This window comes from Nyctereutes procyonoides, unplaced genomic scaffold (assembly GCF_905146905.1).
Source record: "Nyctereutes procyonoides isolate TBG_1078 unplaced genomic scaffold, NYPRO_anot_genome, whole genome shotgun sequence".
Taxonomy (NCBI): Eukaryota; Metazoa; Chordata; class Mammalia; order Carnivora; family Canidae; genus Nyctereutes; species Nyctereutes procyonoides.
This window is the reverse complement of record NW_026575128.1, coordinates 2,101,850-2,120,323: the sequence shown is the minus strand read 5'-3', so window position 1 is coordinate 2,120,323 and position 18,474 is coordinate 2,101,850. Positions and strand designations below refer to the sequence as shown.

Below are 18,474 nucleotides of genomic sequence, written 5' to 3'. Positions count from 1 at the left end.
GAGTGAACCCTCTCTGTAAATCACCTGGATGGGGATGCTGGCTTCAAAGCCACGGCCCTGGGCCTCCCTATGCAGAGGCTCAGTGGGCCGGGGCCTCGCAGGGACCCAGAAGCGATGCCTCCAGAGTTGTTATGCCTACAAACTAGGGAGTTACGGTCCCTCGGGGCGTGATGCTGCTAGGCCAAGGTGAACCCCGCTGCTCCCCTTGCACCTGAGCTGTCACCTGGATGATGGTGGGCTCTGCAGGGACTACCCCAAACAGGACTGCTCCATGCTGTCCTGCGGTGGCAGAAGTTTCCATCTCACAGCCTTCAAGGTGGCCTGTGGAAGCCCTGAGTCTGACTGGTCAGCAGGATCTGGGACGGCGGCCCGGGAGGGTGTGACAGGCACCCCTGATAAGCTGTGGAGTTTGGGGTCAAGTAGCTGTCCAAGCTGTAGCTTCCCCACTTGCAAAGGGTGTGGGGGGGGGCGGGCACGGTAGTCCCTCAGGGTGACGGTGAGGTTTAAACAAGACTGTGCATGAGTAAGTCAGCACGAGCAAGCTGGTACACTATGCTCTTGGCGACCAGCGGGCAGGAGAGGCAGGAGCTGGCCGGCTCTACCAGGGCAGCCCTGCAGGGTGTCTGGCCTGCCTCCACGTGCTTGGCGCTACCTCCAGTCCCTGCGTCTGTCTCTTGGGGAAGGATCACACCCAGAAGTTCATTGTCAGGGGTCAGTAAGGCTGTCTCTGGATGGACGGCACGCCTACCACACCCCATGTCCAGGAGCCTGTGGAGAAGACGGTCCTGCTCTGGTTCGGGAGCCCGGACCCAGACCGCACGACCATGGTGAGAACTCACAGGGGCCAAGTGTAAAAGACATTATAAATTACTTCCCATGTTGGCGCCAGCCATGGCGAGAATTGGCAGGGCCATCATCTGAAGCCCTCATGGCCACGTGGGCCCAACAAAGGGAAATGACCCAGCCAAAGCCTTACAATAAACACACTCACTAGAACTTCAACCTTGGCCTTGGTTTCAGAGTACTTGGCTCAAACACCTGCTTTGGTGCTTCCTGGGACCTGACCTTACATTTCCTCATCCAGAAGATGGGTTTGCTGTGAAGATTTAATGGGCCAATTCTAATTCCTGTGGAGTAGTTCATGGGCCCACAGTGACACAAGAGTGTCAGCTATTATCGGTTTTTCCTGCATGGCGCCGCTGCCCCTATACCACCTCCGGTGATCCCAATAGAAATGAGGCCATGTGGCCCTGGCCTGGAGTGTCTGGCGCCAGGTCGCCACAAAGGGTACAATGCAAGCTGGGCGAGCCTGCATCTCACCTCAAGGTGAACCCAGCCACGGAGGTTCTCAGAGCCGCTGACCCAAATACTGTTCTTCCTTTTTTTTCCCCTTTTTTTTTCTTTTTAATACTGTTCTTCCTGCTTGGACTTCGTGTGGCTTCTGTGCTCCCCACTGTCTTGCTGCACCAGAGCGCAGCCCTCTGAGGGCAGGAACGAGCTCCACATGGCCTTCCCAGTAGGCATCGGGCAGACAGTCTGCTTCTGGGGACTGCTGGAATCAGAAGGACTCTTGGGGATCACCTTGTCCACACACCTCCTTTAAGAATGAGGAAACTAGGGCAAGAGAGGGGAGTGCTCTGCCATTGGAAGTGCAGTGCTCTGTCGACTGATTAAAACCACACTGGCATCTATATTGGTTTTTATTTATAAACAGATTGACATAAAAGAAGTCTGGATGGCAGCAGGGGCAGCTGTGCTGCTGACTTGCTTATAAAGGAAGCATCTGGATGACGGAGAGGGTACAACTAGACTCCAGCCTGCAGACCCTTCCCTTCCATCCACCTTACGGCCTTTGTGACCTAAAATCATGGGGCCTAACCTCCTTCGGCAGTAGTTTTGGCCAGGGCAAGGAGCTATGGGGCAGGGGACTCCCATTCCCACAGTGGAGGTCCAGGGCTAAAGGGCCCAGGGGCAGAAGAGGGAAAGGTGACAGGGACCCTCTCCTCCCCCCGCTGATATGGTCAAGGCCTGAAGGATCTGTCCATCCTACAGACAACATGCCCTCGGGGGATGGCCCTGATGGCCTCTGAAGAGGGCCCATGTCTCTTGGGGACCAGGGCCAGGCAGTCTCCCTTCTCCTGAAGCCCAGTGTTGGGAGTGAGAGGAGTATGAGCTGGAGGGCTTGCCCAAGTGCCAGAAACAATACATTTAAACAAGAAGAAAAGATCTTTTTTAAAAAAAGGTAGAGGTCTGCACCATGATTTTGGAGTCTGGGGCTCTCATGAGGTGGTGGTGGGAGCTGCGGGGCAATGGGGTGCCACGCCAGGCCCAGCAGGTGGATGGGGCCCAGGTGTCAGTCGAGGGCCCCATCCACTGAGGCCTCAGGGGTCTGCCCCTTCATCACTGGAAGGTGTTCAGTCTAAACGCCCTGTGAGAAGCCAACCAGGCTTGAGAAATAAATACAGAGGGACCTCAGAGCTGAGGCAGGGCTGAGGGGAAGAGAAGCGCCAGCCCTGGGCCCACACTCTCCTCTTGGTCCTTCATGGAAGGACATATCATGGCAGGAGGGGGAGCGGTGGTGGTTCCGCACAGCCTCCGGAGTCCTGAGGCGGCCCTGAACTCCACTGAGGCGCCGGCAGTGGGCTGCTGGCCCCCCTTCCGGGGAGAAGAGTGCTGGCCCGTTCTTGGTGACCCCTCGGTGGTCTAGGCTGCGTCTCCCAGTTCAGAACTTGCCCTGCTTGAGCCGGTCAATGTGGAAGGAGAGCTTGAGCGCTGGCCCCAGCTTCAGCCCCATGTACTTCATCATCATGTCGCTGCGCAGCAGGAGCAGGGCCTTGCCGTCGATCTCCTGCGGGGGGGAACGTGCCATCAGAGGCTTGGTGGCTTGATCCCCTGGGAGGTGCCAGGCCCACGGGGCCCAGTGAGTCAGCCGCCCCCCCCCCCGCCACTCCTCCCGAGCCCAGTGGGTGCTCCTCACAGCTTTACTGCCCTGCTGCAGCCTGAGGCAGTGTCCCCGCCCTCCCAGCGGCTGACGGGTGACCGCTGATGGCTGACTGACAGGCTGACCTCTATGTTCCAGTTCCTGGGAGTCCCCATCCCCCCAGTCCTGTGCTGGAGCCCCTCTCCCAGACTGTTCCTCTGGGAGCCACCTTCTTCCTGGGGGGCAGGGACCCCTCTGTGTGAGCTAGGCCCAGAGCAGGCCCTTACTGAGCAGCTGTGAGACTTTCAGGCTTGACCCAAGGGTACCCCCAAACCCACCAGCACAGAAAAGTGAAATGATTCATGGGAGGTAGCACATCTGTTCTGAGCGCCCAAAGGGCAGAGCAGCACCAAGCAGTGGGGGCTGAGGGGAAAGGGGTTTGCACCCCAGATCAGGAGTATGGTCGCTGCTGGCGGGTCCGCAGCAGTACCTGGCTGCACAGCCAAATAGTCACAGAAGAGATGCTGCAGGCTCACAGAAGAGCAAGGACAGGATGGGGGCTGAGGAGGTCAGACAGTGGGAGCCATGTGGCAGGATCTCTAAGTTGGGCCGAGGCCCCTGGTTCTCAGGCCATGGCAGGCAGATGTGCGAGCAAGCACTCCTAGGAAAAGAGGAGAGTCCTTGCCCTGGCCCTGAGGCCCCTGGCCATGCAGCCAGCAGGAATCTGACACTACAGGCACAGGCTGGACTCGGCGCCCAACCAGGGATGCTTGAGACCCAAGATTCTGGCTCTCTTTTCATCGGGGGTCTCCTGTGCTCAGTTTCATGGAAGCTTTAAGCATCTACAAGTTGCGGAAGCAAGGCTCCCGGTGGACACGGGACTGGTCGGGCAGGGGTACCTACATGTTTGCGAAAAAGGTCAGCGTGAGGTCCAAGCTGAGGATCAGCTTCCCGGACAAACTGCATCACGTCCTCCACTGTCCATGAGGAGGGGTCCCGGCCACTCAGTCGAGAGGTGTCCCGGCTTTCCAGGTATCGGTCCGACCCTGCAGGACAGGAGGGAACCTGCCATAACGGGTGGGGACTGGTTTGTAACGCCCCACCACTCTCCGTGGTGTGTCCCAAGGGCCCTGTGGGTCAGGCTCGTGGCAGTGCCAGAGCAGAGGAACTGGAGGTGACCGAGGGAGGGAAGGGTTTTTCTGCAAAGGGATGAAGCTCTGAGACTCTTCTTCAGTCAACTCTTTGTTCTTTTAGATCTGATTTTGGAAAGGGTCAGAAGGAATTTTACATTAAGGTTGTGGTTCAGCCTAGACCTGAGTCTGGTAACAGTGAGTAAGGGGATGACTTGGGTTCAGTGGGGGCCTGGTGGGGAAGGCTGCTTTTGTCCTGGCTCTGGAGACCATTTCTGGGGAGACTTTGGGAGATGGGGAAGGTTAAAGCCAAATCCTTGGGATCTAGGGAGAAAAAAAATGGTGGCTAATACCCTGTGCCTCCTCCAAGGCCTGGAGAGTAGCTAACCTCGTCACAGCCTGATGATGCACAGAGAAGGAAGACAGCTTTGCCTGGGCTGCGAGGAACCTCGTTAGCGTAGTGCTCTGCTCAGAGCTTCTGTATCAGTCTTGGCTCAAGTACAGATCCTCTCCTTTCCCTGATGGGATCTGGGCTCTCTGAAATCTGAACTCCTTACCGCATGCATGGTCTCGAAGGAACCCCATCATCTGGCCCTTTCTACCTCTGACCGCATCTCAACCCCCTACTCCCACCCCTTCCTTTCCACACTCCAGACACACTGGCTTTCTTCCTGCTTCTTGAATAGGCTATGCTTTTATTCTTTGACCTTTAATTTCCTCTGTCTGCAATGTTCTTTTCCTAGGACTTTGCATATCTGATTCCTTCTCAATATTTATCTCAAATACCAATTCCTCAGAGATCGTCACTGACCTCCTAGTAAAAGTACTCCATTCCCCCCAGAGCCATTCTCAATCCAACTACTCTACTCTTCTGTTTTCCCAGCACGTATCACGACCTAGAATAATTCATGTATTTATGTTTATTGTCTGTAGTCTATTTTCTGCCCTATTTCCTGGTGATACTGTGATTTTTTTAAATACACTTTTTTTTAAAAAAGATTTTATTTATTCATGACAGACAGAGAGAGAGAAAGAGAGAGAGAGAGAGGCAGAGACACAGGCAGAGGGAGAAGCAGGCTCCATGCAGGGAGCCCGACGTGGGACTCGATCCTGGGCCTCCAGGATCACACCCTGGGCTGAAGGCAGCGCTAAACCGCTGAGCCACCCGGGCTACCCGATACCGTGATTTTTAATAAGAAACATACACATGTGGTCTTTGTCCTGTTTCTGGCACAGAACCCTAAAATTCTTGGCATTTCCTAAATGGTAAGAGAAATAAAGATGTGGTCTTTTACTATGTGTAATAAGCCCCTTTCAGTCGCACCTATGTTCATGAGCTCACTTCTGGAAAGCCCCTGAGGATGGGGGCTGGTTGCCGACCTTCCTGGGAAGAAGTATTGCCAATGACTTCATCAATTGTGCCTGTGTAATGAAGGTTCCATAAAAAACCAAAAGGACAGGGTTCGAGAGCACCTGGGCTGGTGAGCACATGGAGGTGTGGGGAGAGCAGCACCCGGGGCGGGGCGGGGTGGGGCGGGGCGTGGAGGTCCGTGCCCCCCCTTCAAGCCTTGCCCTGGGCAGCTCTTCCATATCCTTTCATAAAAAGCTGGTCACCTAAGTAAGGAACGGTGTTCCTGAGTGAACCCGAGGAGGAGATCGTGGGAACCCTTGATTTACAGCCAGTCAGAAGCACAGGTGACAACCTGGAGTGCTGTGTGGCTTGGGGGGGGGGGGCAGGCTTGTGTGATGGAACCCTTACCCCGTGGGATGGGACACTCTCCCAGGTGGAGTGGCACAATCGCTTGGTGTGTGGAGAACCCCCGCATCTGGTGTCAAGGGTGAGGTCCTGCTGAGTAGAGTACTAGGAGTAGGGGAGACACACGGGGGAGCAGGGTCTTCCTTCACGGTCCCCAACCGTGAAAGATGCCTGGTCTGCCGTGGCAGATGTTCAAACAGGTTTGTTCAATCAATGAATGACCGCACATAATAGTTACTTGTGTATTTTTGTCTCCCCCACCAGACGACGTCGGCGTTGAGGCAGGGACCTTGCCCTGCTCATGTCTGTATCCTCACCACCCAGGAGATGCGGCACACAGCTGAGAGGTGGGCTGAAACACAGCTAGGAAAGCAGAAGGGTGCACTCTTCACCTATCTCTTACAAAGGCTAAAAATCTCCTCCATTTCCCTTCACTCTGGGTCCCAGGTCTAAAAGTTGAAGCACACTTGGCTTGGCCTGCTCCCTGGGGAAGAGACTCCAGCATGTTCTATCTTAGACTTCTAGCTGGGCACTGGCCAGGGGAGAGGTGTGCTGGAGCAAGTAGGGTGTTACAGCCACAGAGACTCCAACGGCCTTCAGAGCTGGTGGTCGGCAGGAAGCTGGAGGGCTCTGTGAGCCAGCCACTTCTCCTGGCCTGCCCTCACAGTCCACCGTGACGCTAACAGAGAAACCAGCTAGAGGTCACGGACAGCAGAGAGAAGATACATCTTGGGTGTGTCCTTGGACCATCTCAGCCAATTCCTCAGCCCCTGGGGGCCAGAAATAAACACACGCTCCACAGTCACATATACTATACTATTATATATTATGAATTTGTCTGTCAGCCTTCTTCTGTTGGAATACACGCTCCAGGAGGGCAGGCAGCAGGTTTGGAGAGACATCTCTGAAATGATGATACCTGAGCAACACCCTGAGGCAGAAGAGTGACTGGTACGTGTAAGGTGGAGCCAGGAGTAGAGTGAATGAAGAGAAAGGGGTAGGGGATAACATCTGAGAGGCAGTGTGTGTGACAGGGTGGGGGGCCTGGGGGTGCAGGTAACAGAGGACCTTGTAAACCACTGAGAAGCCACTGGCTTTTCTATCAAGTAGGTCGGCTCTGAGCAGAGTGACTTGAATCAGCTCACAACGGAAAGAATCACTCTCAGAGTCCATGCAGATAACAGGCTTAGACTTTGGGCAAGGGTAGAGTGGAGACCGGTACGCTGCTGTCACGGTCCCAGCGAGACATGGCTGTGGCATGCCCCAGGTGGTGGTGGTGCCGGTGGGGAAGCAGGGTCTGAATGTGAACATCACCAAGGAACCCTCGCCCCCACTGTCAGCTTGTTTGCCCCTTAAAACAGCCCTTGAAGGAAGTAGCATCATCATCAGTTTGGAGATAGGGGAACGGAGGCCCAGAGAAGGGAAGTGACTTTCCCAAGACCACACGGCTAGGAAGAAGGCAGGTTGGTGCCCTGAATCTGTCTTTTCCCATTCCTATTTCTACACACAGACTATAGCGGGCCTCTCCCCCGCTGCCCAGTGAGTACGGCTGCCCCTCAAGGAAGATAGGGAGTCTGCGTCTGAGAATGACTAAGGCAGGTGAGGTGCATCTAAGGCAGGACACCAGACTAACAAACTGATGCCTACTCATTCTCCATTAGTGAAATAAGAGGGACAGACTCAACAGCCGAATACTTTGAGGGAAAAAATCCTAGTGCCAAACATGGAATCCTTCATAGCCTTATGAGGTTCTTCGAGGTCAGAAGAGATGTAGACCATAACCTGGTCAGCAGACTCAGGCATCCCACAGGGGGAGTGGAGGTGTCCTGGAGACAACAGTGGCCTCTGAGGCCAGTGCTGCACAGGGCAGCAGTCAAGAAGCACGGCTAACAGAGAGGGTCCTGGGAGGTAGAACACGGACAGTAATCCTCACACCTGGGCAACGATTAAGCTTCCTGAGGGACCCCATATCCCTGCTTCCATCGTGAAAACACCAGGCCACTATCAGCACGTCTGCTGTGCATGAGAGGAATGTAGGGGCCTGAGAGGGGAGTGGACATCCCTCAGACTCAAGGCAGGGACTGCGGAGCTCCCCACGTTGCCTTGTGGGGTGAGGGCTAGGGGGTGTCCCAGCCTCTTCCCACCCTCCTCCTGCTCAGTCTCCCTGAAAACTCTCTCTCCTGAGGCCACTTCTCTCCTCTGCAGGCCTTGTCAATGGAATCTTCCCCCTGTTCCACAGCTGGGGCTGCAGGAGGTCACAGCGGGGGTGTGGAGGTGGCATTCTCCTGTCTCTCCACAGCTGCTTTTAGGCCGTTCTCCTAGGAAAGTTCATGTTCTTCAGAGGCCAGATATGTCCCCAGCCATCTGCTCTTCCTCATCACTGCTGCCTGCAGACCCCTGGCTTCTATCCCTTGCTAAATGAAGACTGTTTGCTACACTGGTCACTCCCTCGTGCTCCAGCCAGGTCCTATCATCATCTTCAGAGGCACGCACCATTAAGCCACTGTGCCTCCAGTGACTTTCACCTTGACTCTACTTCATTTTTTTTAAAAGATTTTATTTATTCATGAGACACACACACACACACACACAGAGAGAGAGAGAGAGAGAGAGAGAGAGAGAGAGAGAGAGGCAGAGACACAGGCAGAGAGAGAGGCAGGCTCAATGCAGGGAGCCCGATGTGGGACTCCATCCCAGGACTCCAGGATCACGCCCTAGGCCAAAGGCAGGCGCTTAACCCCTGAGCCACCCAGGGATCCTCCTCGACTCTACTTCAAATACCTCCTGCTAAGGCCACTGTCTGCGTCTTGCCATCACTTGGAACAGACCCACTTCAGAAATTCAAACATCCCTTTCTCTGATCCCAACCTTCCATCTCTGCAACTGTCCTGGACGTAAGTCCGCTAAACCCATCACCTCACTGGGAGATTTAGCACATCAGACTTACAAACTCCCCCATCCTTCAGCCTTGTCCCAGCTGTGCTTCTTCCCTGCCCGGCCCAAATCCGGTGCTGCTAACCTAAACAACGGTCCCTCCATTGCTATCATTCCTTCGCATACTCCCTCAACCCAGCCCTCTGGCCCTCCTAGCTCAACAGAAAACTTTAAGTCTCAGGCTTTTCTAGGTTTCTAAGAACCATAGAGGAAAATCACCTCTCTTGCAAACTGGCAAACTAGTGTCCAAGCACAGCTGGGCCTTTGGTATTTCCTGCAGGCCATTCCCTTCTCCTCACGCCATTTCCTCCCTCTTCTCTTGACCAGTCCACTCTGGGGGCACCCCTAAGCCCTCTCCTCCTCAGCCCCCTCTCTATGCCCTTGTGGCCACCGTCAATCTTCCCTCCAGTCTCAGAGGACAATGCTTAAGACTGACCCATCTTTCTGTCTGTACCCTTGACCCCTAACTCTTCCCACCACATTCACCTTATTCTCTCCTCTTTCCTGTATCTCTTCTTCTTGGAAGGCTCAACTTGTCTGCTGATAGACTCACCCAATGCACTCCTGCTCTTGAAGACCTTCTTTTGAAGGTCCCTAAACCCTTCCTAATAGTCCGCCATGCAACCTGTCCTCATCGCCTTCCACCACCATCAAAGCTGCTCTTGCTAAGGCTGTCAGCTGCCCTCTAATCTCCACATTGCGGGGGCGGGGGGAATCCTTGCTTTACCAAACCTTTGCATGGCTGTGCTATTTTTAAAATACTCTGTTATCCTGGCCACTGTCATATCAAATTTTGATTTTCCTCACATTTGGTTACTCCTTTGTCTCTTTCTGGGATCCTCTTCCTGAACCTTGTTGGCCTTATCTTTGGTCAATTGTTCTTTTCATTCTACAATAATGCTCCTGGAAAGTGGCTGTCATTCACCCTACAGTTTCAACTACCATCTAGATGCTGATGACTCCCAAATATTTATCTTTGATTTAGTCCACTTCCCTGAGAATCAGACCTGCAGAGCCAGTGCCTGCTGGGTATCATCTAGATGACCCATGGTCTCCTTCCCCTTCTTTCTCTTCTGTGGTTGGTCTCCTTTCTCCAGTGAGGGGCACCACCATCCCCCCTGCCACCCTCTAGAAACCGAGGAGACAGTCCTGCTGCCTTCTTTCTCACAATCCTTAAATCTGTTTAAATATACCATGTGAATTGTTTTTTAATTGATTCAATCTTCTATAAATCTATCACCATCCTAGTCCAGGCCTTTATTTGTTCTGGTTTGGTCCACTCTACAACCTCCTAACTGGTTCTCTGATCTGTCTGTCCTTCCTTAGATGCACCTTCAACACAGTAGCCGATGATCTACTGAAAACACAAACCTGTTTAGGTCTCACCTCTAATTAGAAGCCTTTAGCAGCTTCACATTGCCTGCCGGATCCACTCCAAACTCTACCATGGCATTTGGGTCCTCTATGAAGTAGCCTCTGACCTTCCCAGGCTTTTCTGCTTGAAGTCCCAGTATGACATTTTATGTTCAGCAATACCAAAGTGCATGCAGTTCCATGCACACCACCTGTACCGGTTCTTATCCCTTTGCCCTTGCTCCTGCTACACTCTCTTTCTGGAGAGCTCTCTCCCCTACTACCCTTGAGATCACCATTCATACAGTCAGGCTTTTAAGTCAGAGATGGTGTCACTTCCTCAAAGAAGCTTCCCCTGGACACCAAGCTTGGGTTAGGTGATTCTTCTTACAGTTTTTTTTTTTTTTTAAATTTTTATTTATTTATGATAGTCACACACAGAGAGAGAGAGAGAGAGGCAGAGACACAGGCAGAGTGAGAAGCAGGCTCCATGCACCGGGAGCCCGACGTGGGATTCGATCCTGGGCCTCCAGGATCGCGCCCTGGGCCAAAGGCAGGCGCTAAACCGCTGCGCCACCCAGGGATCCCACTTCTTACAGTTTTCATACTACTCACAGCATATCTCTGAATTCAAGATGATGTTTTACAATTACGTGTTGAAGTACTGTTTGTTTCTCCCCTAAGACTGTGAGCTCCTTAAGGACAAGAAGTGATCCATTTTTGCATTCCCATGCCAAACACAGATGATGTTCAAATAAATGGGTAATAAGTGAATGTGTATCCTTCCCTGTCCCTTTGATTCTAGGTCTTTGGCTCTTAGTTTTCATTATTCTCAAGCCAATTCCAGAGCTTCAGTTGCCCCCCGGATACCTAGTCAGACACGAATGGTAAGTCTAGACCCGAGTCCAACTACCAGATGAGGGGCAATCAGATCTGAGTGAGGAAGAAGGAAAGAGTGAGGGAGGGTGGGAATGCCGGAACTCCGGTCAGCTTACCCCTGGAGCACAGCCTGCGCACAGCTGAGGCAGTACTCAGTGGGAGGCCACAGGATGGAAGCAAAGGCCGGTACCCATGGGTTCGAAGGTTTTGGGAGCCACTGACAAGGTTGGTGGGATTCAAGGTAGAGTCCATTGAGTCTGAGTGTGGTTCCAAAGACCGAGTCAGACTATTCCCCAAGACAAAGCTTTCACCTGGAAAACAGTAAAGCCAGAGTTAGAGCAGGAACTACCCTGGAATGATTGGCAGGGTGCTGGCCTCCCAGGTACCTGTTTGGAGCAAGAGGCAGCAAAACAGGAAGCCCTGGGCTGTGTCTCAGGCTCTCACTAGGTGGCCTTGGTCAAGCCCAATGCCACTCTTTCGGCTTGGATCTCCTTAGAGATTCTTCGTTTTAGACTAGTGGTCTTTGAAGTTTCTTCCAGACTGGCTGTCTTATGCTTTTTCTGGATAAGGAAAACCTTAAAACAAATAGAGCTATTTTAGGAAGAGGCTGCCTCCCTGCACATGAGATGCAAGTGCAGAGGACTGGTGCTGGAGAAGAGATACACTTGCTTAGATGAGGGTTCTTTAGAAGGTGACCCTCTCAGCCAGCAGGACATTTAATGTTGCTCTTCAATGCTTGGCTAAAGGTCTGTCTGTGAAAGGTCTGCTCCTATGTTCCCTTCCCTCCTTTCTTATTTGCCTTGCTCAAGAGAAATACTCCAAGGAAGCCAGGCTTCTGCAATTGTGAGAGTAGGGCTGTGGAGACCAGAATCAGGGTTAAAACTTGGCTCTGGCACTGAGTAGGCAAGGTGCTTCTCTAGGAGCCACATTCTCATTTAGAACACGGGAAGTGCCTTTCTTTTCTTCTGAGGTCCAGCAGCAGGCAGCAGCCCCTGACAGTGCACTCCAGAACCTGAAGCAGGTTCCCTCTCATGACTGGAGTCTACCTGCAACAGGCCAGTTTCTCACCCTGGTCACAGCATCTCTGCCTATGGAGGGCATCCTGGCTCCTGGGGCATCATACCACTGTCCTCTGTGGTTTTTCTTAGAGGTCTCGGCTATTTAGGTAATGCTTGGGACTCACTTAGGGCCTGTGGTCAACACTACAGTTGAGCACAATGTCTGGCACATAGTAAGACCTCTGTGGATTCTAGGACTACTTTCTAATACTCCCCTGAACTTGCTTGGTAACCAGGGGCATAAAGTCAAGTCTAGCAGGAGAGAGCTACTGGCCCTTCTCTCAGGGACTGGGACTGATGAAACCCTTCCCCAGAAATGCTTCTGAAGAGAGAAGCTTTGGGTACCTGAACCACAGCCCACCCCTTTTTGCAGATGAGCTTTCAGATTCCTGTTTTCTAGAAGAGATGACCATAGCAGCATCTCATTTTGAGACAAGAACAGGAGCACAGACCCTCAGACAGGAGGCCTGCATTCTAGGCCTGAGCTCCTGCTTTTCACTAGGTATTTGACCCCAGGCAAGCTGTGTTTTCTCAGCACCAGCTTCCTCATCTGTAAAATGGGGGAAAAAATCACCCTTTGTCATGCTGAAAACAACAGATGAGAAGATGCAATGGGACGGACTTTATCAAGGTGGGGACCTGCCATTTTATTTATTCTTCACTCAGAGTTAGAATGGCAAACCCAAGTCCTCTGCAGTAACTCAAGAAAAAGCTGACATCTAGTTTCTGCATGTGTTGGCAGGGTGATCTCACCTTTCTAGACCTCATCTTACCCGGCAAAGCCTGGGGCCAGTACCACTTGCCTACCCTGCGCTAACAGATGTGAATTATTATGACAGTCCCAGGGCCTCACCAGCTGCTGATGCAAGTCAGTGTGTCTTCCTCTCAGCAATGCTAGGAATGGCACCTGAGCCCTGGAGTCTGAGTTGAGGGGCCTGGAAATCTGGATGGGTAGCACCTGGACTGGCATTGTCATCAAACCTCCACTAATGAGATGTAGTGGCCAAATGAAGAATCATGTCTAGGGCTCTGGGAGGTCCTAGTCCACTTAAGGCCAACTGAACAAGGCCCTGGCTGCTTCAGTAAGACAATGCTGTATAGAACACTGCAGTGCTTTCAAATTGCTCCACAGAGCCCTGAGGACTTCCACAGGGAGGCCAGCTTCTAGCAGAATAGCTCTGGTTTTAACTTTTATACACCAGAGTTCTCATATAATCTTAACTTTGCAAAAAAGAGTTCTACTACTGAAACAAAAGAAACTTTGCAACCACTGGCCCAGGGCTCAGAAGTTAGGGCTGAAAGACTTGAGTTCAATTTCTGGCCTGATTACTGGTTGGTGATCACTGCCTTTTTTCTGGGATTCAGTTTGGCCATCTATGAAAAGATGCCTCATAGGGTCAATTTATATTAAATTTGCCATGGATGTGCTAGAGACATGAGAAAAGTCAGTATGAGAGGGAGCTCATTCCTACATTCAACGAACATTTGTGTACTAGCTGCTATGCTAGGGAGGGGGTGTACAGAGGTAAACAACAGATAAGGAGCTTTCCTTACCCACTGATTTTCAGTTAGAAGCAGATTTTCTCTAAGTATCACCTTGCAAGGCTACCTTAAAAACTAGAGTTCCCAGGGGGAAGATGGCAAGACTGGCGGGGAGAAGTCTAGAAATCATGCAAAGGAGAAAGAGCCTGGGAATATAGAGTCTGGAGAAAAGTCAGGGGAGACAAATACCCTAACGGCAGTCATAGGAAGGGAAGAGAACTGGAGGCAGATTGGCCTTTTTGAAAGTCAGAGAGTAAAATGGGGGAAAGGAGTTATAAGAAGACCGATTTTGGTTCAAAAGGGAAGGCATTTTAGCCATCAGAAGTGTTCAACAAAATCGACTGCTGAAGGTGAGGGTGAGCAACCTGTCATCGGGAGCACTTAAGCAGAAGTCAGATAACTACCCTCATCTGTTGGGCTAGACACTAGATCACCTCCAGAGGACTCTCCCCTTCTGAGATTCAAGGACTCTGTGCTCACAACCACGCTTTCCCCTTCCAGGGGTGAAATGAATGAATGGACTCGTGCTACGTATCTAAGAAAATTCTTCCACCAACACAGGTCCCAGAGTTCTTGTGTATGCTTAAGTTTGTCTCATTAAAAAAAAAATCCTTCTCTGAACTGTATGTCCGACATTCTCTACTACACTTTCATTCAACAAATATTGTTAAATACTTGCTATGGGACAATGATGGATATGGAGAACGATGCAAAAACCAGATACTGTCCCTCCCCCTCCTCATGGAATAGGTAACCTAAGTGGGAAGGATGACAAGCACAAGTTTATAAAAAGTGAGAACCTACTATAGATATTACTAAGCAGGGCAGCCTGGGTGGCTCAGCAGTTCAGCGCTGCATTTGGCCCGGGGTGTGATCCTGGAGACCCGGGATCAAGTCCCACGTTGGGCTCCCTGCATGAGAGCTTGTTTGGAGGTTCTAGCAGGGGAGCGCAGCTACTCGTATACCCTTGACGAAAGAACAGCCCTCCTCTATCGGGGATGGTCGTCCTCTTCGATCAAGTGCGCAGCTTCAGGAGGGACGCACATGGGGCGGTGAGGGAGGACGGGGACACCCGCCTAGCCAGCCAGATTAGCCAAATCAACCCTGGCGATCAATGGGGTGACAGATGTTGCAGCCAGATCGTCCTCGCATCCCGGGTTCCCTGCATGGAGCCTGCTTCTCCCTCTGCCTGTGTCTCTGCCTTTCTCTCTTTCTCTCTCTGTTTCTCATGAATAAATAAAATCTTAAAAAAAAAAAAGCTCCCCTTGTTATTTTCTGTCTTAATATCCTATTCCTTTGCTTAGTAATATATTTTTTTAAGATTTTATTTATTCATTCATGAGAGACAGAGAGGGAGAGAGAGGCAGAGGGAGAAGCAGGCTCCACGTGGGAGCCGGACGTGGGACTTGATCCCAGGTCTCCAGGATCCCATCCTGGGCTGAAAGCAGCACTAAACCGCTGAGCCACCAGGGCTGCCCAAGGGGAGCTTTTTTAAGATGAGGAGACCTTGAGAACTGTTCCTGACAAGTTGATGTTTAAAAGCTGTGGCCTGAAGGAGAGTCCAAGTGGAGGTGTGCTAGACAATGCTTGGTTTTAGGATTCACTGGTGGCCCCAATGAATCCCAAGCATTACCTAACCACTTGATCCCTAAGAAAAATTGCAAAGGACAGAAGCATGACCCAGGATGCCAACGAGAACAAAATCATTAAAAAAACAAAACAGCACACACACACACACACACACACAGACACAGACACACACACAAAAAAACCCACACAACTGGATTAATCCACAGGAAGGCAGAAAAAAACACAGGATAGATGGAATAAATCTCTCCACCAATAGCTTTTGTCTTTGTTCTTTGAGTTGCTGAAAGTATAGATCTGTGGGCTACATGGTTCTTTCATTTATATAATTATGTTGTTTTATTTATATAATTATGGTTATGAAAGACAAGGTCAGGGAAAACAGAGACCAAATGAAATGAAATGATGGTGTATGATAAATTAATTTGGAGTTGCCTGCTGGTAGCTGGAAAAGGAGGAGGATGGAAGGAATAGAAAATAGAGAAGAAAATCCCCCAGGCCCAGAGTGGGTCCTGGAAATGGCAGCAGGCTGAGGCCTAAGGTGAAGGAGGCCAGTAAGATATATCCTATAATAACTATAGACATTAAGTTTTTTTTTTTTTGAGGGGGGGTTTGTTTCATTTAAGACAGAAAGAGAGAGGGGCACCTGGGTGGCTCAGTTGGTTAAACGTCTGCCTTTGGCTCAGGTCATGATCCCAGGGTACTAGGATGGAGCCTCACACTGGGCTCCCCGCTCTGAGGGGAGCCTGCTTCTCCCTCTCCCTCTGCCTGCCGCTCCCCCTGCTTGTGCTTCCTCACTCTTATGTCCTCTAATAAATACATAAAATCTTTAAAAAAAAAAAAAAGAGAGAGAGAGCACATGAGTGTAGGGGGAGAGTTAAAAGAGAGGGAGAGAGAGAATCTCAAGCAGACTCTCAGCTGAGTGCAGAGCCCAACGTGGGCCTCAATCTCTTAACTCTGAGATCGTGATCTGAGCTGAAACTAAGAACTGGATGCTTAAATGACTGAGTCCCCTAGGTGCCCCACTGATAAACATTAAGATTAAAACAAATATGTTAAAATGCTTTCTGTTCTTTGTGACAATTCTTTTTTACCTCCTGAGCTTCAGTATTAGTTTATTACACTTAGCAGCCTTGTGTTCATTTTCCCTTAGGGAAATGAAGGCTGAGGAACTGGATCAAAAGTTGGGACAAAGGAGCTTAGGGAGAGATGGTCAGCTCTGAGAGTGGTCATGGAAAGAAGAGGATAAGAATTGAGTCAGAGCAGGGAACCTAGTCTGAATTACATAGGGTGGGTATTCATTTTATGTTATTCAGATTTGGATATCAAAGGAAAGGATCATCCCCAAATCTAAGAGGACTCACAGATCCACAAAAACCTCCAGCCAGTCTCCCTGCCTACCATGTCTCTCCACACCAAGCCATTTACCCACACAGGATCCTGAGTGACCTCTCTGAAGCACAGGACTGACTGTGCCCCTTCCTTGGGTCCTCACTGCGCAATGAGGTAAAGCCGCTAACGTGGTCAATTAGAGCTTTTCCAACTCGGCTGCTGCCTCCCTGCCACTGTGGTTCCCAGACCTACAGACACCCAGTTCCTCTGACCTGGGTTGTGCTCCCATTTGTCCCTCACAGTCACACGTGCTATTGAGTCAACCGGAGCATTCTTCCTCACTCCCCTCCTCCATCTCCTTGGGTCTGTGGCATCTTCACCTGATTATCTTGCTCTTTCAGGGCCAAGCTTAGATATATCATTTCTTCTGGAAAGTCATCCCTGACATCTGGCTTGAACTGCTGAACTTGGAACTTGTCCTATTAAAGTATATCACCACAAGTTCACTGTTCACTTGTTTGTTCCTCTTGTTTACTAGGCTGTAAACTTGGTGTAAGGACCTGGACTCCTAGTTTACTGTGGAACTCTCTGTGCCTAAACCAGAGCTTGGCATTGTGCAGTGAATAAATTCTGATTGACTGACTGGGTAATAGACTAAATACAGATTTAATGAATTATGTGTCATCTTAGAATTGACAGTTCTACAAGGAAACTCTGTATGGGGATGAAGGGGCATCTTAACAGAGTTCACAGTTATTTGGCTTTAATCCTGTGAATGTTAGGATTTTGAAGGAGAACCACTTTATAAGCTCAGAAGACCTGGCATGGCAATTTAGAAAGACAGGCACAGGGAGCTTACCACCATGGGACAAATGAACCCCTTCCTCCAGCAGAGAGGAATCTGGGCAGTCTCTAAATAGAAGACCTAGAGGTTAACGCTGGGTAGCTGTAATAAGATTAAGAGTCTGTGGGACCAGCTATATTAGCTATATCCTGTCTCACTCAGTCTGTTCTGAGGGCTGGAAGGAGCTCCTTGTGACCTCACCTTCACAGGCCTCTTACCTGACACTGCACCCCTAATCTGGCACTGCCTCCCCCAGTAACTCTTTTTAACCTCTTCTTTCACCTTGCCCATTGCTCATCATTCCCGGCTCACACCACAAGTATGTCTACCTATGCCTTTCTCTCAGCTGGCACGATTTCAGAGAGGGGATGGAGTCTGTTTAATATCTGGCTCCTCAGGATCTGGCACAGAGTGTTTGACAACTGGCTTGGACTTGTAAAAATGCCAGTGTCATGTTATGGAAGGTAGAAAACAGTATGGAAAACTGCTGTAGATATAAGGGAACTAGAGATAGAACAACTAAATGTAGTGGATGACCCTTCACTGGATCTTGGATTAGGGGGAAAAATAGCTAAAACTACATTACTGGGACAACTGGGGAGACTTGATACAAACCATATATATATCAACTAGTAGAGTTGATTAACGTTACATTTCTTGAGTGAGATAATAGTACTGTGTTCCTTGCTCCTAGGAGATACATAGGAAAGTTTATTGAGGATTAAGGCTCTCATCTGCAGTTAACTCTCAAATTCAATAAATAAAAATAAATAAATAAATAAAATAAATAAATAAAAATACACAGGCACTAATATATGTGCATGTACTTAGAGAAGCAAGTACAGTAAATATTGCAAAAAGTTAAGTGGTAAATCTAGATGAAGAGTGCATGGTTGCTCACTCTACTATTTGTACAGCTTTTCTGTAGGTTTGAAGTTTTTCAAAATAAAACACTAGAGGAAAAAAGTGAAGTCTCAACTTAGATATGGAAGCCTAATGGGACCTGCTATACCAGAAATGCATGGTCAGTCAGGTCCAAACTCTGAGGGCTAGGGTAGTGTGGAGACAAGCTGTAGAGAAGGGGAGGGGGGGCTCCAGTAAGTACGTAGATAAGAGAGCTGGTAGTTTTGGGTGCTGAA

General features: G+C 50.4%; 1 protein-coding gene across 8 annotated transcripts in view; it reads right to left on the bottom strand.

Moving 5' to 3' along the window:
• Positions 1 to 1,689: 1,689 nt before the first annotated feature.
• Positions 1,690 to 18,474, bottom strand: part of SCMH1 (Scm polycomb group protein homolog 1) — a 182,620-nt gene continuing 165,835 nt past the window's right edge. For 7 of the 8 annotated variants that reach the window (XM_055341782.1, XM_055341783.1, XM_055341781.1 and 4 more), the window contains 3 exons: positions 11,089 to 11,283; positions 3,824 to 3,966; positions 1,690 to 2,848 (listed from right to left, as the gene is read on the bottom strand). In XM_055341782.1, coding sequence (XP_055197757.1) covers positions 2,723 to 2,848; positions 3,824 to 3,966; positions 11,089 to 11,283 — 464 coding nt within the window. In that variant the 3' untranslated portion in view covers positions 1,690 to 2,722. Of the gene's footprint in view, positions 2,849 to 3,823; positions 3,986 to 11,088; positions 11,284 to 18,474 lie in introns of all 8 variants that reach the window. The other variant, XM_055341784.1, reaches the window with a different exon arrangement.